A 22,748-nucleotide genomic window follows, 5' to 3' on the forward strand; every position below is an offset into this window, starting at 1 on the left:
GCTCTGAGACCAGCATGGCTGGGAGCCACAAAGTCACCCCCTAATTCCCGCCCTTGGGTCCATGCAAAGGAGACTGAGAGAAGGGCCTGTTGTAGACGCAGGTGCACCACAGATGCAGATGGGGTGCACATGTGTGTAACCTGCATCCTGCGGAGCAGAACGAGGGCGTGTGCTGGGTCGGAGCAGAGTGGGGTTTGTGTGGTAGGGAGGACACTGCCCAAGGCTGGCAGGCTACTAGAGGACAGGAACACCGATCTGCGATGCTGTCTGGCAGGGAACAGAACACTGGGCTGGCATGGCCAAGTTGCAAAGGAAACAGGACATAGGGACCAAATCTGTGTCCCTGCTTGGGACTAGGGGGACAGGTGAGAAAGGCGGTATGCATGGAGGCAGGGACAGGGAACCAAGCAATCATGGTGACAGGGAGGTGGGAATCCCTGGCCACTGGACCCCCTCTCTTCTAAAGACTCCAGGTTCTATCCTTCTCTGGTCTATGGCTCCCCCAGGCCAGGTTTTCTTTTATGTTGGCCCAGGTTGCATGACTTGCAGTTCATGGCTCTGTTTTCCCTGTGCACCTGCAAGACTGCCTCTTCAAGAAAGCAGAGACTTGGAAACACCACCGGGGCTGGTGTCTGGCCCAGCAGTAACCCCTCTGTTGAGATACCCACGTCCCATGTTGGAGTTCCTGATTGGTTCCAACTGCAGTTCCTCACTCCAGCTTCCAGCTGGTGCACATACAGGGAGGCAGTGGTGATGGTTCAAGTGGGCGGCTCCCTGCCACCACATGGGAGACTTAAATGGAACTGCTGGCTCCTGGCTTAGGCCTGGCCCGGCCCTCGTTGTAAGGAATTTGAGGAGGGCAGCAGTGTGTGAAAGATCTGTCCCTCACCGTCTCCCAAGTAAATCAAGATATAAAAACAAAACTATGGCCGAACACATCAGTACAACACTAGACGGGGAAACTCCAGAAGAGAAGGCAGAATCAAACAAGAGGTCTTGGACATCGAAGGAGAACTGACAGAGGGGACAGTCCCTCTGAGGAGTGAACAGCAAGAAAAAAGGCAGGTGGCCTTCACGCTGCTTTGTTCTAAGAGTGGGAGCAGGGGCGGGGTGGCTGTGGTTCCCTGACCCAGGCAGACCCAGCTCTCCTGTTTTCAGGAAAACCTAGTCCCTGATAAGACCAGTCTGCTTCCTTGGACTTTGGGTTTGACTGTGTGTCACTTAGCATGAGTGACTGTTTTGTTTTGCTCTGGTCTGCTGTGGCTGAGTGTGGGAGCTCCATCTAGAACAATGACCTTCTTCATCTTGGGGAAAATTCCAGAAGGTGAAGCCCAAAGGGGAGGAAGCAGGAGACAGGAGGGTCCTGGGAGTGTTGATGGCAGAGCCGGGGCAGCCTGTGCAGGAAGAGAGGCACTTGGCCTTCACCTTGGCCCTGAGGAGATGACTGTAGGAAGGTGAACACCAGGGACAGGGCAGCAGCCAGGGACTCTTCCAGAGCTGAAGGGAGCATCCCTTACCCAAGGAAGAAGTACCAAATGTTCCCTTCACCAAATGCCACACCCCCTCTGCCTGCACAACAAAGGGCAGCCCCCAGCACACATATATCAACACACACACACACCATACACCCATACACATACCATATACATATACACCATACACACACATACACACCACACACACAAACACACCATAATACACACATACGCACCACACAAACATACTCACACTCACATATACACCACACACACACTGTCACACACAGGTGACACTGACAGCTCTCACTCACCACCGTAGCACTTGACTGTACTTGGCCATGGCTGTCCTAAGAGGATCCCAGAATTCCTCCAAGGGACACAGCAGCTCTGGTGTTGGGAAAACGCCTTAGTGGATCTTTATGTAGAGAAAGGCCCTGGGACTACTCTGGACAGGAGGGGAGGAGGCGAAGCTGATTGCGCTGCACAGCCAACCAGGGCTGGAGGATCCTCCTGTGAGGGGGATTTAACAAAGGGACCCCAGCAAGGAGGGAAAGGCACGGAGCAGGAGAAAGGCAGCCAGCGAGGGAGGACACGGGCTCTCCCACTGGCCCCTTCCTGTGCAGGCACCTGCTGGGCTCGGCTCTGGTTCTCCCCAGCACTGGGTCACTCACTGAGGTTCACGGAAAGGGGACATGGAGGGCTGGGGACGCCAAGACAGCTGATTGAGGTTGCAACTGTTCCACTCCCAGCTCTGCACACGTGATTGTGCCCAGCATCCTGGTGTCTCCTCAGCGCTTCTGAGAGGCTGCCTGGGCACAATGGCATGGAGGTGAGGTCACCAACAGAGTCCCCACCCAGGAGTCCACTTTCCTCTGTGCTGAATCTGCAAGGTCACCTGGCTGCCCCACCTCACCAAGCCAGTGGCCCCGGGGATGCCTTCTGGCGGCACATCTCCACTGCTCAGGAATGTGATCCGAGTCCTGCCTGAAGCTAGGTACCTGCCGTGCCACGTCTGTCCTTGAGCCAGAGATGACCTGGAATTCTCTGAAACTCAACGGCTCCCAGTGCCCTGCCTGGAGATGCAGAGCAAGAGAGAGAAGCAGGATGAGATGGGAGGAGCAGGACAGGAGGCAGGAGGAAACAGCCCTCACGTGTTCTGTGTTCCGTGTTTCGCACACTGAGGCGCTTGCAGGACAGACCTCAGAGGCAGCGTCCTCACTGACACACACACGGGTCTGGAGTGGCAGAGTCATATTGTTGTGAGCTGAATGTTAGATAATTGCTGACCACCATTAGAAGAAGAATATCAGCAGGTTGTAAAAAGTTGTACAGAGACTTTATTGGGGATCACTCCCGGGCACTCTCCATGCAGCAAGGAAAGAGAGCAGAAAGGGCGAGTGGGGGAACGTGTGACGTTTGGTAATAGTAAAATAGGCAACAAAGTCGTTCTGCTTCCTCCTGAGGAGGGTCACAGTCCTTATGCAAGGTCTGGAAGAGTCCCCATGGTCACCGGAGTATATGGGTACAGTAGCATGTGGTTGAAAGTGACCCATGAGGCTTTGTGAACTTTTTCCTGGATGAACCTTAGGACACAAGGGGTGACCATTTATAAGAGGCCTACAACCACCAGTGGAGTGAGCACTGGGAGGAGCCATGACAGGAGGGGGAATCCTGAGTCCGGAGTTGTCACCAGAGCTTTGTAATATGTTGAGCCTGTTGTGTACTGATTGTCAATTTTTAATGCTGGTTCCCAGCACCCTGGATTTATTGATATAGTAACAGCATTTTTCCTGTAAGGATATGCAGGTTCTCCCTTTACTTGTGGTTAGGAGATTCAGTGCCCATTGGTTTTATAGGCATACTTCTGCCAGTGATGTGACCTGTCATTGTAGGGATACCAGGGATTGGGGCAAGACTCCCAAGGCCTGGTTAAGGTCCACCTGAAGTTGTTGGACCTGAACGATAGAGTGTTCCAGTGCTCTGGCACTGAGACCCATCACCAATATTGAGGCTATAATGGACATTCCGACCCAGAGAGGGATGAAAATTGCTCATTTTACTCTTTCCAACCCTTGGGGGCTGAACGCTCCCAGTTCCGCGTCTGATCAAGACAGTAGGGTGAGTTGGAGAGTTGATAGGACTGGGGGAGTGGCTGGTATGTTTAGGTTCAATCTGTTGAATCAGAGTGTTTTCCTGGTTTTGGATAGTCTGAGTGAGATTTTGAAGGGAATGGAAGGAGGTGGGGTCCTCAAGGTCCTTGAAATCTAAATAGTCTGGCCCAGTGCCTCTAGAAAATCCCCCTGTCTGTCCCTGGGCCCAGTGAGGATGGTCTGGATCTTGAATGATAAAGGAGAAATTAAATAGCATATAATAACACATGTCCTTTGCTGGCCAATATGATAGGAAGGGCTTGTGTTTTGCCCATGATGTATCAGAGAGAGAATGTGGTATTACACGGTTGGTCAGTAGTATGTTGCACCGCATGACACAAGACCTCCAGGGGCAGTCATAATTTTGGGGCTATTGATCTCTGCTTGCCGGGTTTGTTTCTTGATATGCAAGACAAATGACATAGTCCCTGGGCCCACCCTCAAACGAGTATCAGAGTGGCAAGCAAAGTCAGGTGATCTATAAGGAACAACTAAAGGCTCCTGGCAGGGTAAGGGGCAGTCCTGAGCAGACAAAGTTTGAGTATTGGTGCTTCCCCAGCTTGTATAGGTTTGTTGGACAATGAATCTCTATATAAGGGTCTGTCTAGTCAATGGGAGGTGGAGTAGTGGAAACTTCTAGTGGAAAGGGAAGGAGGAGCATCCTGGCATTTAAAGGTTAGTTTGGTGGGGCACGTCTGCTGAACTTTGCGCTTGAACAGAGCAGGATTTTGTAAGGGTTTTTGAGAAGAATCAAGTCTCCCGGTTGGAGAGGGAAGGCGTTAGGGGTTCGCTGGTGAGTTCAGATCAAGACTGGGAAAGCACAGGTCTGAGTGTTCTCAGAGAAACTCATGAATGAGAGTTAGTTTAGGTAAATAGTTCAGCAGGGGAGGAGCTATTATGGGCAACTGGTGAATAACCAGGATGGGTCGACAATACATAAGCTCAAAGGGGCTCAATCCAAGCGACCTGTGAGGGGCCCAGGGAAGTAGGTCAACCCAAAAGGACCAGAGTTCCAGGGATAATTTGGTGAGTTGGTCAGCATGGGAGCCATTGGCATTTGAGTAGTGAGGCACCTTGCGGTAGGACCACCCTTGTTGCCCTGGGCCCCTGGGTCTATAGAGGACTGGTGTCCCTGGCAATGTATACCACCACCTGTGCCAGGAGGGAAAGAGCCTGGGGAAGTTTGTTGACTTAAGGAGGCATTAGTGATGTGAGTGCCCTTAGTAGTGAGGAATCCCCTCTCCTACTTGATGGCTGAATGTGAGTGGGCAGTGAGGAAAGCATATTTGGAATCGATGGCAAACGTTGACCCGTTTTGCCTGGGCCAGCGTCAATGTCCGGATAAGTGCATAAAGTACAGCCCTCTGAGAAATGGTTCCTTGGGGGAGGAACTGTACCTCAAGGACAGAGCTCAAGGATACCACCGCATAGGCCACACGGCAATGCCCCTCGGATCCCTACACTGAACTGCCAGCCATGGAGAGTGTGAGATCAGGAGATGAAAGAGGTTAGTCCTGTGAGCCATCACTATGTGACAGATAAAAATCAATAAACTGGGGGCAGGAATGTGAAGCCAAAGGTTCCGTGGGAGTCAAGAGGAGAGAGGCAGGATTGAGTGGCGGAGACAGGGAGAGGGTGATATCCAGGTTTTCAGTAGGTGTATGTCCTGGCTCCGGGAGGGGCTAAGTAGTGGAAGAGTTTTAGTTCCCAAAAGATCCTTGAGATGCTGGGCTGAAAACACAGTGATGAGTAACTGAAGGGTTAATTTTAGAGCTTCCTTTGTTAGAAGGGCTGCCGATGCTAATGCCCTTACACATGCTGGCCAGCCACTGGCCGTAAGGCCCAGTTGTTTGTATAAATAGGCTACTGGCTGGTGAGTTGCACATCTCCTGGGACCCAGTAAGCCCACAGCAATTCCCCACTGTTCCTCTGTAAAGAGGTGGAAAGGTCATCAGGGATTGGAGAGGGAGAGAACAGGTAAGGAGGCCTTTGAGTCCTGTAGGAGGTTGAAGTCCCGTGCCACTTCCTTAGGAGAAGTTAGGGGTCCCTTGGGGGTTTCTTCGGCTGCCTGATAAAGAAGCCCGGCCAACACTGCAAAGTCAGGAATCCAATGTTGGAAAAAAAAACCTACTAGTCCCAGAAAGGAAAGAATAGAGTCAGCATCCATGAGTGGCTGAAGTTCTTTAAGTTTTGTAAAGGACTTTTGTCCATGTTGGAGGAGGACCCCCAGTTATGTGACTTATGGGGCAGAAAACTGTGCTTTAGATGGGGAGACCCCATATCCCTTGTTTCCCAGAAAGTTTAGTAGCCAGTCATGGAGGTGCGTGAGGCCTCCAGGGAAGGGCAGCACAGGAGAAGATCGTCCTTGTGTTGTAATAAAACAGAGCTGTCCTGGTCATATGTCAAGAGCTCTTTGGCCAGTGCTTGGCCAAAAAGATGAGGGCTCAGAACCCCTTTGGTAAGACAGTCCATATAAGTTGTCATGATTGGCCAGAGTCTGGGTCCTCCCATGTGCAGGCGAATAGGTGATAAGAACTCTAGTGAGGGGGGGTGGTGAAAAAAGCATCTTGAGATCTAGGACTGTAAAATGAGTGGTGTTGGGAGTACACTGGGAGAGTAGGGCGTAAGGGTTAGGGACTGCCAGGTGAATAGGAATGACTGCAGTGTTTATGAGGCAGAGATCTTGAACTAGGCGATAAGCTCCCAAAGGCTTGTGAACAGGAAAGATAAGTTGTTGCTGCAGGGAGAGTTAGTGGGTATAAGAACTTCCTGATACAATAATTGGTGGACAATGGGCTTATGGCCTCGTCTGTGGTCCGTTGTGGTCTGTGTCGTAGGGAACACCCAGCTTGAGAGATATCTGAACAGGATCATGGTGGGTAGTTACAACTGCTGTGGTGGTGTCCCAAACCCAGGGGTCAACCTTGAAAGAAGGAAGGGGCAGTGACTCATCTGACTGGCTACACTCCGGTAAAGAGAGGAGTGACGTTAACAGGGGCTGTGTCCTGAACAGGTGCCCAATGTGGACAAAATGTCATGTCCCAACGAAGCAGTGGGGCAGGGGATGACCAGGAAATAATGGGTGAAAGGTATTTCATTGAGGGAGCATGGCAAGTGGCTTGTCTGCAAGGGTTTAGACAGAGTTCCATCAATACCCATAACCGAGATCTGGGAAGGATACGTATGGCTGGGGTGGGCAGGCAGCACAGAGCAGGTAGCCCCCATATCCACCAGGAAATTGATGGCCTTAGCTGCTACCTCAATTGAGACCTGGGGTTCAGCCAGGATGATGGGGGTGTCCATCTCAAAGCCCCACTAATCCTCAGCCAGTCCCAAGAGTTTGGAGGTCAGTGGAGTTCGTAGGATTGTTCTGGAGGGGGTGCAGTGTTCCGTCAGACCACCAAACCCCCCACATTAGGCAATCCGATCCCCAGTGACCCAGTCGTCTGCAGGGTGGACATGGCTTGGTAGGTTTGCAAGGGGCTGGGCAAAAGTGAGACCAGTGCCCCTCCTGCTCACATTTAAAGTAGGTTCCTGACGGTGCCTGGGTCCCACGTGGTGTTGTAGGCTGTAGAGCCACCACCAGTGCATGGGACAGGAGAGTCGGCTTCCTCTGCAACTTTGCCTGCCTTGCCTGTTCAGCTGTCTCCTCATGAGTGTTGTATACTTTAAATGCCATTCTCGTCAGATCTTGTATAGGCGTCTGAGGACCCTCCTTTGCTCGTTTGAGCTTTTTCTGAATATCTGGGGCAGACTGGGAAATAAAGTGAGTTGCCAGGACCACAGTCCCTGAGGGAGATTCCAGGTCTAACTTAGTGTATTTAATAAGAGCCTCAGTCAACCTGTTTAGAAACAGTGCCGGATTTTCATAAGAGTCCTGTGTGACCTGCAGTTTATCAAAGTTGGCCACCTTATTAAAGACTGCCTGCATGCCCTCCAGGAGGTGCTGGACCATGCGGGCCACATTGTGGCAGCCCTGTTAACCATCTTGGTATTCCCAGTTTGGGGGCACTGCCTGAGCCCCTGGTAGGAGGATCTGGTCAGTAAGGTACGCTGACGGTGCACATGGTCCCTGGCCACCTGCAGGGTGTGAACCCATTCCTCGGAGGCTGAGGAAATGAAGATGACGTGAATGCCCTGCCAGGTTAAGTTGTAAGCCTGGGAAAGGTATCAAAACTCCTTGGTATATATTTCCAAATCAGCACAGTAGAAACCTAAACGCTTTTCAATTTGGGAGAGATCCTAGATGGAGAAAGGGACATGAACCTGAACTATGCCCTCTGCTCCAACCATTTCACGAAGGGGACGCAGGCGGACCTGTGAACTGACCACCTGTAAAGATAGGCTCGTCTGAGATCTGCTTTGAGCACTGTAGGTGAGGTGGGGGAGGGGGTATCTGGGCAGCAGTAGGAAGAGTAGGAGGAGAAATAGGAAGAAAAGGAGGGGGAGGGCAGAGGAGTCCATGTGACCAGGAGTGGGTGCTGACTATGAAGTTAAAGATGACATCTGACCTGGAGGTGGCACTGGTGGGGTAGGAATACAAATAGGTGGGTTTGAAGATGGCACCAGCAGGTCCATGTGACCTCGATTTGGCACCAGAGGACTGGGGGAGGAAGTGGGAGGTGGGGAAAATGGCACTGGTGAGGAGGTCAAAGATGGTGTCTATTCCAGAGGCGGCATCTGCGGATAAAGAATGGAAGGGGTGGGTCTAAAGATGGCGCTGGCAGGCTGAAAGCAGAAGTGGGGGGAGAAATGGCGTCTGGGTTAATAGGAGGAGGAGGGACCAAGGGTGAAGATGAAGGCAGAAGAGGAGAAGTGGGAGTGGGAGGAAGTCCCAGGAGTTCAGGTGGCTCAGAGAAGGTATGATCAGGTGGAGGATCTGGTGAGTCCTTAGAGGGTCAGGAAAGTTTGGCCTTAGCCAGAAGGACACAGGAAACAGAACAGGAGGAACACACGGAGGGGCGGGAGCAAAGATCCCCAAAAGCCTGTACACATGGCACTTTGGACCACTTGCCTTGCAGCAACAGAAATTAACCAAATCTGTGAAGACACTGAAATCAAAGGTGTCCTCCGCCAGCCATTTGGAGTCATTGTCTAGAAGGTATTATGGCCAGGCCACGGTCGAGAAAAAGGTAAGGTGTTTGCTGCATAGGCCTAAGTCCTGACCTAGACCCAAAGTTTTGAAGTTGGTCTTGGGGTCCTAGGTTCAGGACTCAGCATTGCCAGTCCTGTCCAGGCAGAGTGCCTCACAGCTATTCTGGATACGAAGAAGGCATCCCCAGCTCCAGATCTGGACTAGGAGGGAATCTGGTTCCTGGTTGGGGAGGATGGGTCAGTGAAAGGGACGTCTCCTGACTCACCGAGGGCCCAGGAATTGGAGGACCAATATGCACGTGATTTGGACGGTCCAGAGGAAGAGGACTGTTTGGGAAGAGGGGCTTACCTCATGTCTGTAGTTCTGCAGCAGGCAAGGGCCTCAGGGGCCACTGGCTTGGAGACAAGAAGGGTAGGGGGATATCTCATACCCGTGGGTGGGGAGATTTACGACCCCTCCTGGGTTTCGGCACCAAATTGCCAACTACCCTTAAAAGAATAGTATCAGTACGTTGTAAAAAGTTGTAGAGACTTTATTGGGGATCACTCCCAGGCTCACTCTGTGGGCAGCAAGGAAAGAGGTAAGGGAGCAGAAAAGGGCAAGCTGGGGAACATGTTAGGTTTTACTACCGCTCAACACAGATGCTGACACAGGCTCTGCTTGAGTCCTACTTAGGTAAGGAATGTCTGCCTAAGTTTATCATTGGCCAGCTCCCTGTCCAAGGGGTTTGATTAGCTTGGTGACATGAATGGGTCCTGCAGCCCTTTCCCGTTCTGGACTGAGGTTTGAGTGGCATGTCGGGTCTAGAGTAAGCCTGGCTCCCCTCCTGCACCTGCGGCAGCAATCACAGAATGTGGACAGATTCCAAGGTCCATACAGCCCCTGAGTGCGACCTGGAGAGAGTCTGGCAGAAAGAAGAGGAGGGAGGGCCTCAGGTGCAGGGCAATGGGAACAAAGACGCCAAGGTCCAACCACTCAGATAGTCTGGCCAGCATATGGAAGACAGAACAAGGTTTGGACCCCTGGAAGCACAGAGCAGGGCCACCTCTGCATGAGTGGCTGAGTCCAGGCACTGGGCAAGTGACTGGTGACAGGGACCCACCCATGGAGCTAACAAACCTAGATGTGCAACCCCATGGCCCTGGACCAACAAGAGAGCAGACGCAGTGAATGACAGCTGAAGCTGCTGTAGCAACAGTCTCCTTTGAAACGTCACAGACAGAAACTGATGCTTCTGCACCCCCATATGAAGCCATACTGAGGGTCACTGAGTGAGATCTGTGTTTCAGAGACAAGACACTATTCAGGCACACCCTCCTCACACCAACAGCCTTTTCATTCATTGTTTCTCAAGAGCTGGAAGCTCTCAGAGAATGGACTTGTTTCTTGGCTGGGATCCAGGGCAGACAAGCAAGGCTCAGCTCAGCGCTCCTACTCTCCCTCGGGGAGGTCAGACTGGAGGGCATTGCTTCTTCCTGGACCTCAGAACCAGAACCAGTGGCCTGGATTTTTCTGAAAGTGCACCCTTGCTTCACTTCCTCCTCCCCATTCTTCCCCCTCCCATCATGATTCTGGTTCCTCCTCCCCCTCCTGCGTCCCCCCTCCCCTGTGTCTGTCACAGTGGCATTTTCAACACAGATGGTTCACAGCAGAAGCCTCCTCTGAGGCTGTGCAATTTTGATAAAGACATACAAAATCTCAGGGAGTCTGAACTTGGCCTTGCTCTAGTGCCTAATGGTCACACAGGTGGCATATCTTGGCCAGTGGCTAGAACAGATGGGATGAGGGGAGGGAAGGGGGGAAATGACCATACCAACTGGGGAGAGCTCTGGCACCAATGGAACCTAAAACTGTTGCAGCCAGGTCCAGCACAGTAGCCTAGTGACTAAAGTCCTCACCTTGCATGCAACAGGATTGCATATGGGCACTGGTTCGTGTCCGGGCTTCTGCATTTCGATCCAGCTCCCCACTTGTGGCCTGGGAAAACAACAGAGGATGGTCCAGGGTCTTGGGACCCTGTAGCCACATGGGAGACCCGGAAGAAAACTCTTGGCTCATGATACCAGACCATCTCACCTCCGGCTGTTGTGGCCACTTGGGGACTGAACCAGTGGATGGAAGATCTTCCTGTCTCTCCTCCTTTCTGTATATTTGCTTTTCCAATAAAAATAAATAAATCTTTTAAAAAAAATACTCCTCCTCCAGACCTGTCCTACAACTGATACTGAAGGATGTTCTCGCAATAGAATAAAATAAATAGCACCTAGCAAAACCAAAGGAAAACATGGAGAGCCTCACAATAAAACAAAAGAAAACTAAATCAAACAATGAACAACCCATTATGAAAATGACAGGACTAAATCACTGCTTATCGATATTATCCCTGAATGTAAATGGCTAAATTAATCAATCAAGCATCACTGATCAGCAGACTGGATCTAAAAAACAAAATCCAATTACCCTGCCTACGGAAGACACATCTCACCAACAAAGACAAGTGGAAACTAAAAGTGAAAGGATGGGAAAAGATATTTCAGGCTAATGGAAAAGAAAAATGAGCTAGTATAGCCACTCGTATATCAGATAATACGGATGACGTGAAAAGCAGCAGAAGAGGAAGGACACATAATGACCAAGGGATCCATTCAGCAAGATCACCTTACAAGTTCCTTAGATGTCTACTTTACACCTCTAATTTTATAGGGCTTTTCTCTAGTAGTCTGGCTAAAAGTGTTTCATTAATCTTAAAAAATTACTTTCTTGATGCATATTGTTGTTTTTTAGTTGTAATTCCATTTATTTTTGCTGTGGACTTTTTCATTTTTTGCTTCGTGTTTTTTTTTCATTAAGTTCTTGAGATGCATTATTCATTTATTTAGATTTTTTGTAAGCACCTATTACAGATGTCCCTCTCAGTAGTGTTTTTGCTACGTCTCATGGATTTTGATATTTTTGGTTTTATTTTAATTTCTTCAAAAAGTTTTTCTTATTAATTTCTTCAGTGACACATAGGTCATATAGTAGCATTTTCTTCAAGAGGTTTTTGATTTTCATTTCTTCAGTGACACACTGGTCACTGTTATTTAACTTCATGTTGTTATAAATTTCTTATTTTTTCTATTGTTGATTCTGTTCTATGGCTTTTCATTCAAGAGGATGTGTATTAACTGTGATAGAGACTATCACATTCACAAGTGAAGACACAATGCAATAGGTGTCTCTACTTCCAAATGAAAGCTGGACTCCCAACAGAACTACTGGGTTTTGACAACAGGCTGCTGGACTCTGCCACTGTTCACGCCTACAATGTCAGACAAGCTTAGACAGCGGAACGACGGACTTACGACTTGGAGGACTGTACTACTGCATTAGTATAGGACGAGTCAGTGAGAGGAGCAGATCTGGGGAGGGGAAATGCCAGAGCCTATGGAAGATATGAAAAAAAAATGGGGTCTCAGGATTTTAAACATTGAATAAATGTGGGCCTAGAGAGGTAGCCTAGTGGTTAAATCCCCACTTTGCACGTTCCAGAATCCCATATGGATAGTGGTTTGTGTCCCAGCTGCTCCACTTCCCATCCAGGTCCCACTAGAGGATGGCCTGAGGCCTTGGGACCTTGTACCTGCATGGGAGACTTGGAAGAGGCTCCTGGCTTTGGCTGTTGCAGCCCCTTGGGGGATGAACCAGCGGAGGGAAGATGGTTCTGTCTCTCCTTACCTCTGTGTATCTGCCTTCCCAATTAATTTTTTTTTAAATCAAATTAACATGATACTAGGGGAAATACATTATATTCTTGTCCTTCCTCGACCTCACCCCTCATTTCATTTTCTGACCTGGTTTGACATTTGGGAGGCACTGATCCTAACTGCCAGCCACCCGGTGGCAGTGCTGGGACCTAAGCTGGTGACCTGGGCGGCTTCCTGCCTCAAGTTTCCAGCTGGTGTTGGAGGCTGGGAATACCAGCAGCTGTGGAGAATATGTGTCACCTACCCTGACTCACAGGAAGCTCACAGCCCGATCGAGCTGACGGCCATGGAGGAATCTAAGGCGAGCTCACTTTCCAGTGGGAGCTCAGCATGTGCAGGGTGGATGCGCTGCCCTGCCACGGGTCAAGCCAGCAGTGCTACAAAGGATGACTCTGCGTGGCAACGCGGCCATCCTGGGCAGATCCGGCTGTTTCCCCAAGTGGCTTTCAGGTGAGGATCCTCCACATTCATAACCTTCCCTGTCCAGGCTTGACCCCTGGCAGCTGGAGTCCCAGCTCAGCTCTCCCTGCCTCCGGGTCACTCCTTCCTCTGTGCTTGGTCAGGCTGAGCCGGAGGGAGCTCCCATCAGAAAACAAACCACACACTGCTTCTGCAAGCTTTGACCTTTAATGAACTGTGGTGTCTGCCCACCAGCTGCTTCTGTGCGCATTCTGGGACAAACAGCCACACCTTGGACATCTCCCCCAACTGTCGTGGCAGCCTCGCTGACTGCATCAGCAATGTAAGCGTCGTCAGCTCCGTGGGTGACAGACCATCTTACAGAATTATTCAACAACAAAACCACAGCATATTTTACAAGGATGCCTTTTTACAGTACAGTCTTCTAAAAATTTATGCTCAGCTTACTTATAAATAATTTTAAATCCATTAAAATAATATAATACTAATCTGCAGTCCATACCTCTCCTGGAGTAAATACGAAAGGTACAACTTTTATCTGTGCCCAGAGGGCTAGTCAACAGGCGTTGGGGTGGATGGACTGCGAGGTCGGGCCAGGTGGGCCTCAGCGCAGTCTCAACCAGAACACCAGCTCCACAATCTTCAGTTCACTGCTTGGGAACAGTTCAAGAGAAAAGTGGTTCAGATTATTCCAGTGGTCTACAACGACAGCAGACTCCTACAACCAGGAGCCCAGGGCTGTGGAGTGCGCACAGCAGGGTGGACAGAAGGAAGGAGGCGTGAAGAACACTGTCGGAATTCTCTCAACTCTGCACCCGTCCTGAGAATCCCTTCTCAAGCTCAGGAAGTGCCGGGGAAGGGAGCACTTTGGTCGGTCACAGTGAAGACACAGCTGACACCTGCAGGGCAGGCTCTGACTCTGGATGCAGGCCCTTCCACCGCTCCTGTGTCTCCTTGGATGTTCTAACAGAATAGCAAAGCGATTTAAACGGCAGGAAGAACTCTGCAGACTAAACACGTTACCTCCCAGATGCTTGCTTTGATGGGACCACGAGGCCCGAGACCGGCAGGCCCGCAAATACAGCACTGCCCCTGTTGCTGGGACACCAAAAAGCCAAGAAGAAACAGGAAGCCACAAATGTGACACATATTAGGGCCAAAAATCTCAACCTAAGTGTAACAGTGTCACCTTGGTGACAACTGGGACAAGTTCTGGTGTTTCAGCTTCTCCATGTCTGCCAGCTCAGAGAAGACTGGCTTATTCTGCCTCAGAGGGAGAGCTACCCCTGCGGACCCTCCCCCCCTTTCTCCTGCCTTCCCAAACGACTAAAAAAGTCCACAAGTCTACTAAAGGAGAAAACAATAGTTTTTATTTAGTTTTAATCCAAAATCAGGTTTTAGGTCCCTGAGCAAAATTATAAAGTCTCTTAACATCCATCACCTAGTTTTCTATAAAGTGACCTATAGTATAGTAAGTAGTTTTTAAACGGCCAAAGCCACGCACATTTACAAGGGAGAACCAAGTGCCAGGATGTTCTTCGGGCCATTCCTGGGGGCTGGCAAAGCACCCTGCAAGGGTGACGCCTCTTTCAACAGTGCTTTAGTAACACCGTGCAGTAAGTGGGGAGCAGCAGTGCCTGAGAGTGCTCCCCTGTCCCCACAATGCTGACCACAGCTGGGTGGGGGTCCTCTAGGAGAGGCCCTCCCCACAAGGGGCTCTGGGAACACCAGGGCAGGATGGCAGGTGTTCGTGTGGCGTAAGCCCATCTCTGCTGCAGGAGCCTCACCGTCTGCAGACTGGGCAGAGAGGGAGCCCGGCCAGGAGAAGCCAGGCCACTGCTTGCAGCTGCCATTCAGAGGGACTCAGACGCGCCAAGCAGCACAGGAGGCTCAGTGCTGGGGACCAGGGGCCTCTGTCCTAACACAAGACTGAGCATCCCCTAACTTCTAACAGGCAAGGACAGGAAGGGCAAAAAAGAGGCTAGACGGCACAGGCTCTTATTTAGGAGTGCGTGTGGCCATTACACAGATGTATTTAGTGACTGTATGAATCAACATTTTATGGACTTCTCTGAAGGGCATTATGTTTCATTTTTCAGATATCATAAATAGCAAAAGCAGATGTCCAGTGCCACAAATGCCAAGATGCTTAAAGTATTCTTGTAACTTAGGTGACCAATGGCAGTGACAAAGATGGCTTCACTTTTTTTCTTTCCAGCCCAGTCACAGCCCCTCATCTGTGGGAAGAAACTGCACGAGGAAGGAGGGAAGCGGAGGTTAAAAAGAAATGTGCATCCTATACATATATATATATATATTTACAGTAAACTTCAGTCACTGAATATTAACAAAAATAGCTTCAAGTCATCCTTGATTTTTTGTCATCTATTTAATACTGATATTATGAGGAAAGAAGATAGAAGTTAGATAGATCATATTAAAAACATAACACGTTTTGGCAGCTCTCTAACACTTGTTCATGCAATGGTGTATGGGACTATTTGGGGAAGTGACAGAGGGTCACACTGTGTGGATCTGTGGTGGGCAGGGCCACCAGCAGGTGACTGGGCTCAGCAATGGAGGAAAGCTGGAGGACCAAGGGGGAGCCCTCCTGTGGAGGAACCCCTGGATCTGGCTGGAGCATGGCGCCGACGCTGTAGCCAGCACCCCGATAACACCTGAGCCCTGCTCACATGCCCAGTGCCTCCTGGACACAGCTGTTTGTTCGCTTTCTCCAGAATAGAACATGGATTGTTTTTCAAAAATCCTAAAATAGGGGACTTAGGTTTTTGTGTAAAACCCTGGGAAGAAGATAATTTTTTACTCCAGCTTCTAACCATCCCAAAGTGAACCCAATGCCTTGTGCATTCATGATTAACAAAGATTTCTGCATTTCCTTCAAATGTCAGAGACTGTCTCAGGCCCACAAAGGCCACTGTACTGACCCAGGCTCCGGATGGCTTGGTTTAGTGAGGCCTCAAGTCCCGGCAGCCACAGCAGCCTCAGGCCTTTCCCCTGTGCCACAGGGGTCTCAGCCACAGGCTCAGGCAGCAGGCAGGGCCCCGCGCAGGAGGGGCAGCTGCAGACGAGGGGATGGGACACACAGTCGCCACCTCACACCATGAACTCGTGACTCCCCAGGAGCGCTAACTGTGGAGTCGAACTGCAGTCGGGGTCCCCAGGCTTCCTGCGCCCAGATGTGACTGTCCCTTCTGGGGTCTCTTTGGTTTTCTGAGGTGAGTTTTTCACATTTTTTAATTTTTGCTTGCCCTTTTCAGGGTTGAAGGTTCCTCTGCTGATGAACTGAGGCCTGTCTTCCAGCACTCTGCTGGGGCTCGGGACTCCCTCCTGGGCCTCTCCAGCCGAGGCAGCTCGGTAGAAGGGAGATTTGGAATAAATCTGAAATCGTTTTCTGGTCCCGTGAGAGGATGCAGTGCTAGCTGGACAGGAAGGAACCGAGGAGTCCACTGAATCCACGGCTTCTGGTTGCGGCTTCTGCTGCTTTCGCAACTTGCTCGATGGACTGGGCTTGCCAGTGGCCTTCAGGGAGCCAATAAGGGCTGAGCTTCTCTCTGAACAAAAACCATGGCAGCACTGAGTAACAGCACCCTCTGCAGATGCCAATGCCGTAACAGAGGGCAGTAACTGCCCCCTCCCCTCCCCTGTCCACACATGCAGTCAACCATCAGGCATCACTGAGAAATCAGTGCCTGGCTGAGAAATCAGAAATCCCTGGCTGTTGTGCCCATTCCGCAGCTATCAAGGAAATCTGCTGTATGACATGTCACCCGGGGCAAGCACCAGTTTAAAGAGCTTGTCCCACAATGTGGTATAGCTGGTAAAGCTGCCTCCTGTGGTACCAGCATCCCCGTGGGCACCAACTGCTCCCTGCTAGTATCATGGGAAAGCAGAAGATGGTTCAAGTACTTGGGTCCCTGCACCTGAACCCATACGGAAGACCTGGAACAGCTCCTGGTTTTGGCCTGACCCAGCGTAGTCCCAGCACAACCATTTGGGGAGTGAACAAAGCACAAGAAAGGAAGTTCTTTCTCCTTTCTCTGTAAACTGTTTCAAGCCAATAAATAGAATATTTTTTTTCAATAAATAGGATCTTTAAGAAGAAATAAATAGCTCCTCCCACCCCTGGTCCCTCCTTGCAGCGGTACCATTGCTGCTTCCACCCTTAGGAAACGCTCCTAGGCCAGTTAGACAACATGTATGTGCTTACTGGGCGGTTTGTTTTGTGTGTGTGTAAAAAAACCCATTAAATTACAAACAATAGAAAACTCCATTACACTGAAGGGCTAGTCACAAAGAATGGGGATTTCCTAGGACTGTGGCACCTTTTCGTGTAAAGATCAGTGGTGTCTGGCACAGTGGTTGACAGATTGCTTGGGGTGCCCACCTGGGTCAGGTCCTCACTCTGCTTGATTCCAGCTTCTTGCTAACACACACTCCGTGCTCCTGTGTGGAAGCCCAGCTCCTGCCTCCTGTTTCTGACCTGGCCCAGCCCTGGCTGTTGTGTCCATTTGAACAAGAAAATGAGACTTCTCTATCTGCTTCTTAAATAAAATACATAAGTTTTAAACAAAAACAAAAGACAATATTTTAACTTGCGAATCTTCATGCCTCCATCGCAACACAAACCTGGAGCCTGCTCTTGGCCATGTGGCTCACCTGGCTTCTCAGAGAGGGCACCCTCAGCCTCCACATTCAAATTCTCTGAGCTGTCAGCAGTCCCGATGGAAGCCTCGGACTCGAGGGTTTCATCATCAGAGGCGCGGGGTTCCAGCACAAGCATCTCAAATGTCAGCTCCTCCCTGCCAGACACAAGAAAGCACTTGAGAGCAGGTGGGGGCACCAGTAACACAGGTAATGAGGGCTCATGTGCCAAGACAAGGGTGAAGGCTGAAGCTAAGGGGACTAATGGGTGACAAAAGACAGAACATTTAGGATCCCAGTAGGACTGAGCATGGAGTGAAGAAGAGAGGCCCTGCAGCCTGAGACCTTTCCCAACAAGCCAGCAGAGCCCCTTCCTCCTCTAGACCTCAGCTCCTCAGCCAGCTCACCTGAGGGCCCCTTCCATTCCGGCCCCTGCATGGTTGTCCTGGGGCTGGGCCAGCTGGCTACAGATCTCCACCTGCTCTGCCCTGACACAGGGAGGCCTGTGGATGAAGTCATACGCTGCTGGATTCGGTCTGGTCCCTTCAGCCATGGTATTCTCCATTCTTCTTTAACAAGTCCGCTCCCTGCCTGAGGCTTCTTCCTGGGACTGGCTCCCATTCTGCTCTTTCACTACTGCCTGACATCATCCCAACATGCTTCAAACTGATGCTAAGGTTCCTTTGTAGGCCGGTCACTAACACTGTTCCCACACTTCGGATAAGATCTTTCTTTAAATAGTGTATCACATTGTTTAATGTTTCATATGCTCCCATTAGAACAAAGTTCTCACATGAATGGTATAAACTATTTATGCAACAAGGCTAATTACCTTCAAATTAATACAAGAGAAAATAAAAAATGAAATCATAAGCTAGTAATTTGGAAAGATCAACAATATTTATTAAGGATTAATGAGAAAAACTGAGATGCGAGCTACCACTAACAAGAATGAAAGGAGGACATCACTATAGATTTTTTTTTCTTTGAATAGGAACTACGCTGGCACACTGGTGTAGTTAGCACAGAGTTCACATGGACCGGGCCCAGAATGCCCAACATCAATTGGCTGCTTTCCTTCCATGGCATAACACCAGTCAAGGACCAGGCAACCAGGCAGTTACCTACAGCTGAGGACGTTCTCCTCCAGCACTTCCTCTTCACTACACGTGAGATGCGAGGGCCATCCTCCTAAGGAGTCTCTCCCACTCCCTTCTGCAATGCCCCCCTGGCATCTCTGGGTCATGGCTTATGCTTCTCCCTTGCCATGGAAAGACTGTCTGGTCCTAGAGAATTTTCCTGTCCATCCTTCCATCCCTCCACTCCTCCAGATCAAAGTGAAGTCAGGGGCTCTGTCCAGAGTACTCCCATAGAAACCGTCAGTCCCTGGGCACACACTGCGCATCACGTTCACCACAGCCGAGCCTTGGCTGCTACCTAACTAGGCTCCAGGAACTCATGAACAAAGAACCCTTAAGATTTTTTTTTTAATTTAACTAATTGGCTAATTGCTTTTCTGAGAGGCAAAGAAACAGAGCTCCCATCATCTGGCCCACTAGCCAAATGCCCACAACAGCCAGGGCTGGGCTCAGGTGAAGCCAGGAGTTGGGAACTCAATCTGCGTATCACACATGCGTGGCAGGGTCCCAACCATCTGAGCCTTTACTGCTGCTTCCTGGGGTCTGCATGAACAGGAACTGGAGCCAAGAATCACACCCATGTCCTCTGACTGGGACACATCGCATTGCACCTGCTGCTACTGCCCATTCTTGGGAAAGATTCCATCTCAGTGTGGATATTTATATTCTTCCTGGCAGGTGGCCTGCAGCCTGTCAGGACACCATAGGTCAGCAGGCCCCAACTCAGACTGCCACTCTATGAAAACATCCTCATCCCACTCACCCTGCTCTCCCCTGGGAACAGACTGTGCCTGTCACCTTTATCTCCTTTTATCAACTGACAGAGTGTGTGATACACAGGGGCTATCTAATACACAGAAGGAAAGAAAGGATGGAAGGGAAGAAATGAAGAGATAGTCAGTGGCCCCTGTACTTCCTGACACTCACTTCTCCTTCTGCAGATTCTCAATCTGCTCTGTCAGTACTCGTTCCTCCTGCTGCATGGCCGCCTGCTGCTGCTCAGTGAGGTCAGTGTCCATGGCGGCCTCGCCACTCAGAGGCTCCTCTGGGACATCAGACATGGAAGGCAATCGAACCACCACAGGAGAGGATGGGCTCGGATAGTTTCCCCGGCGGATACGTCCCTTTCCCTAGGGGAGAAAAAACTCATGTCAGAAAGTCAATCAAGAAGCTGCCTGTGTTTCACATGATCCGTGAGGGCTAACAGGTAAACTTCCACCACATCAGGTGAATGCCAGGAATCAATGAGAACGCTCTGTGAGGCCTGGGGTAGTTAGATACCGTACACCCACATGCTTCAGTTAAAAACACTGGAAAATGGACACTTCAGTGGGTGACAGGTAAGAGCCCAGTGTAAGGGTGCTGGGGCGAGGTTCTTTTTTTAATACAAGCTACATACACTCTACACAGACACGACTGGTTAAGTTAAAATTAGAGCAAGAACGTAAGTTCTAAAGCCACACTAGCCACATTCCAAGTGTTTGGTTGCCACTGGCACCTCATGGCTTCCACAATGAACAAGGACAACAGAGCATCCAATTCCACAGAATGTTCTGGTGTTGGACAACAGTGCTCAATGACTTTGACCCTGGGATGAGGAAAGAACATGATGAGACCAAACATACAAACATCATGCTTGAAAGGAAAGCACTGCGCGTCAGCCAGGCAGGCCAGGGAGAGGCTCGGCCAGCGTCCCATGCCAATCCAGATTTCAAAAGAAGCAGCCCAAGTCTGAGAGAGCTCTGGACGGATCACAGCTGAAGCTGCAGCACGACAGCCTAGGGGCCCAGTCTCGCCCAGTGCCCATTTCTGCAAATGCAGTTCTTCTGGAACACACTCTGCTGCCTGTCCACAGCTGCTTCTGCAGGCAACAGCAAAGCCGGCTGCTGCAACAGAGACGCTGTAGTCTATAAACCTGAAATACGGACATTCTTGTGGAAAAGTCTGGCAACCCTGGGGCATAAAACGGAAGTTGGAATCCATAACCGTCCAAGGACGTGCTTGCAGGCTGGTAAAACCTCCCTGCCCGACACTGGGATCCAACCGTTTGCAGCCTATACAAGAGAGTGGGCCGAGATGTTAACAGCCCCTACAGCCACCACAGCTTAGCTTCAACACACAGGAATGGTCTAGGCAGCTGGATTCAAGTAATCCTCAACTGCCAACGCCTTGGGACCTGGGAAAAAGTACTTTATCTACTCTTTGGAAGAAATAGGCTCGCTGGGGCTCAAATCTTTTTATCGATAGTTTTTTCAAATACTATATCTGATGCCCAATCAAAGGTAACCTGGCAAAAAAGTAGACAAGACAAGGTAAATAACTAACACAGAAAATAGCATCCCACTAATCCCATACACTGTCGCCTTCAGGTAGACTGCAAAGAACCACACTGAAGGGGTGCAATCAGTGAACTAGAAGTTAGGTCAGACAAAGAATCCAGAATCTGGAAGAGGAGAGGAAGGCAAAATAGTGGATAACTTCAGAGATTTGAGAGGACACAATAAGATCTATTCTGTTTTCAAATAGAAAACCAGACAAATAGAAACAGGAAAACAAACAAACAAACAAAAAACCAGAAAAGCAGACAGTGGTCTTACAAGCCCTGCTGACAATTTACTGAGAAGGCATTTCCTGCAGCCAGTAAAAGACATTGAGCTGCTGCCATAGGAAAGTCTACAGTGTCTAAGGGCAGGGGTGCACAAGGTGGCGTCACAAGGGACTAAGGGCAGTGGTGCAGAAGGCGGCAGTCATGGGGGACCAAGGGCAGGGATTTCATTGGGTCTGACTGATCACTGTTTATTTTTATTTTATTTTTAATCCTATATGATGCTTTACACAGTTGATTAGGGTGGGAAGGATAAGGATCAAGGTAAAGTGGGTGTGAACACTCTCTCCAAGCTGTCCATTTCTTTTCCCTGTATCTGGGGGGAAGCAGAGAGTCAAGCGGAGAAGCCACACCCAGCCTTCCAACTACCCCAGCACCCAGGGATGGGGAACAGCCACGCAATGTCGACCCAGGGTCCTGATGTGGCATACACTCTGAGGGTTCTGCTGATCCAAGGAATGCTTGCAATGTCCATTGGCTGAAAGAGTCTACCTTAGAGTCGTCATTTGCCCAGATGTTTGCTGTCTTTGTTGGACTGGGATAGTTGTCTGATCTGTTCTGTTCTTCCTCTGCCATGGTAACAGATGTCTTCTGGAGACCCCAGTGGGCTGCCATAACCTCTCTGTGGATCTGGGCCAGCTGTACACTACTCTGCCTTTTCCACTGAAGAGGACCAGTTCTTGCAGGCGGACTCAAGGGCCCAGGCCAGGTGACCTCGGCCCTGCCAGGCCCTCCACTCTGGAACTTATGGTTCCAGGACCCACTGCCCCCAGACTGGCATGGCTCACCTCACCTTGGCATCAACCAGCAGGTGATTCAGCCTGGCTCAGTCCAGCCTGCCCGCAGTTCCAGCTCCTGATGGTGGGGCTGTAGCCTATCCCGGCCCAGACAGCCCCCTGTCCTGGCCCTTCCTGCACCCTGTCCTGGTCCTCAGCTCTGCCAGTGGCCCACCACTCAGACCTGACCCACATTGTATGTTGGCCAGTACTGTAACCTGGCCTGATGTGCACAGCTCCTTGACTTGGTTCTTACACTCACCTGCAGGGTCTGTGTCCTGACAAAGGCGTTCCCCAAGCTGCTCTAGCAGGTCACCTCCTTGTAACAGATCTTGTACACACTGCTGGGTCCTTGGTCCAGACTGACTTTGTCTACCTCCTGTCCTGGCAGGAACAGAGGGCTTGCCCAACCAGCGCATTACTGTTGGGTGTTGCAGCCCAGCCACACTTTGTCCACACCCAGACACAGCCCTCACGTGCTTCAGTGGGAGATGAGACCTAACCCAGCCGGTTCTACACCCACTCTGGCTCTAATGAATATAGTGTGTGCTGGAGTCTAGCCCAGTCTGGCATTCCCCAGACCCAGTCCCCACTCACACAGAGGGAGACTGCAACCATGTCCAGCCCAGTCCACTACCCCCATGCTGGCTCTTATATTCACTAGTGGAAATCCCAAC

At 50.3% G+C, this 22,748-nt stretch overlaps 1 protein-coding gene across 1 annotated transcript in view; it reads right to left on the reverse strand.

Moving 5' to 3' along the window:
* Nucleotides 1-14,237: 14,237 nt before the first annotated feature.
* The window catches only part of MYO9A (myosin IXA), a 221,086-nt gene continuing 212,575 nt past the window's right edge, over nt 14,238-22,748 (reverse strand). The window contains exons 40-42 of the mRNA XM_040969582.1: nt 19,618-19,820; nt 17,567-17,709; nt 14,238-16,461 (exon numbers count right to left, since the gene is read on the reverse strand). Of these exons, the coding sequence (XP_040825516.1) occupies nt 16,004-16,461; nt 17,567-17,709; nt 19,618-19,820 (804 nt within the window). The 3' untranslated portion in view covers nt 14,238-16,003. The remainder of the gene's footprint in view (nt 16,462-17,566; nt 17,710-19,617; nt 19,821-22,748) is intronic.

This window comes from Ochotona curzoniae, unplaced genomic scaffold, assembly GCF_017591425.1.
Source record: "Ochotona curzoniae isolate NIBS_2020 unplaced genomic scaffold, NIBS_Ocur_1.0 scaffold_4701, whole genome shotgun sequence".
Classification (NCBI taxonomy): domain Eukaryota; kingdom Metazoa; phylum Chordata; class Mammalia; order Lagomorpha; family Ochotonidae; genus Ochotona; species Ochotona curzoniae.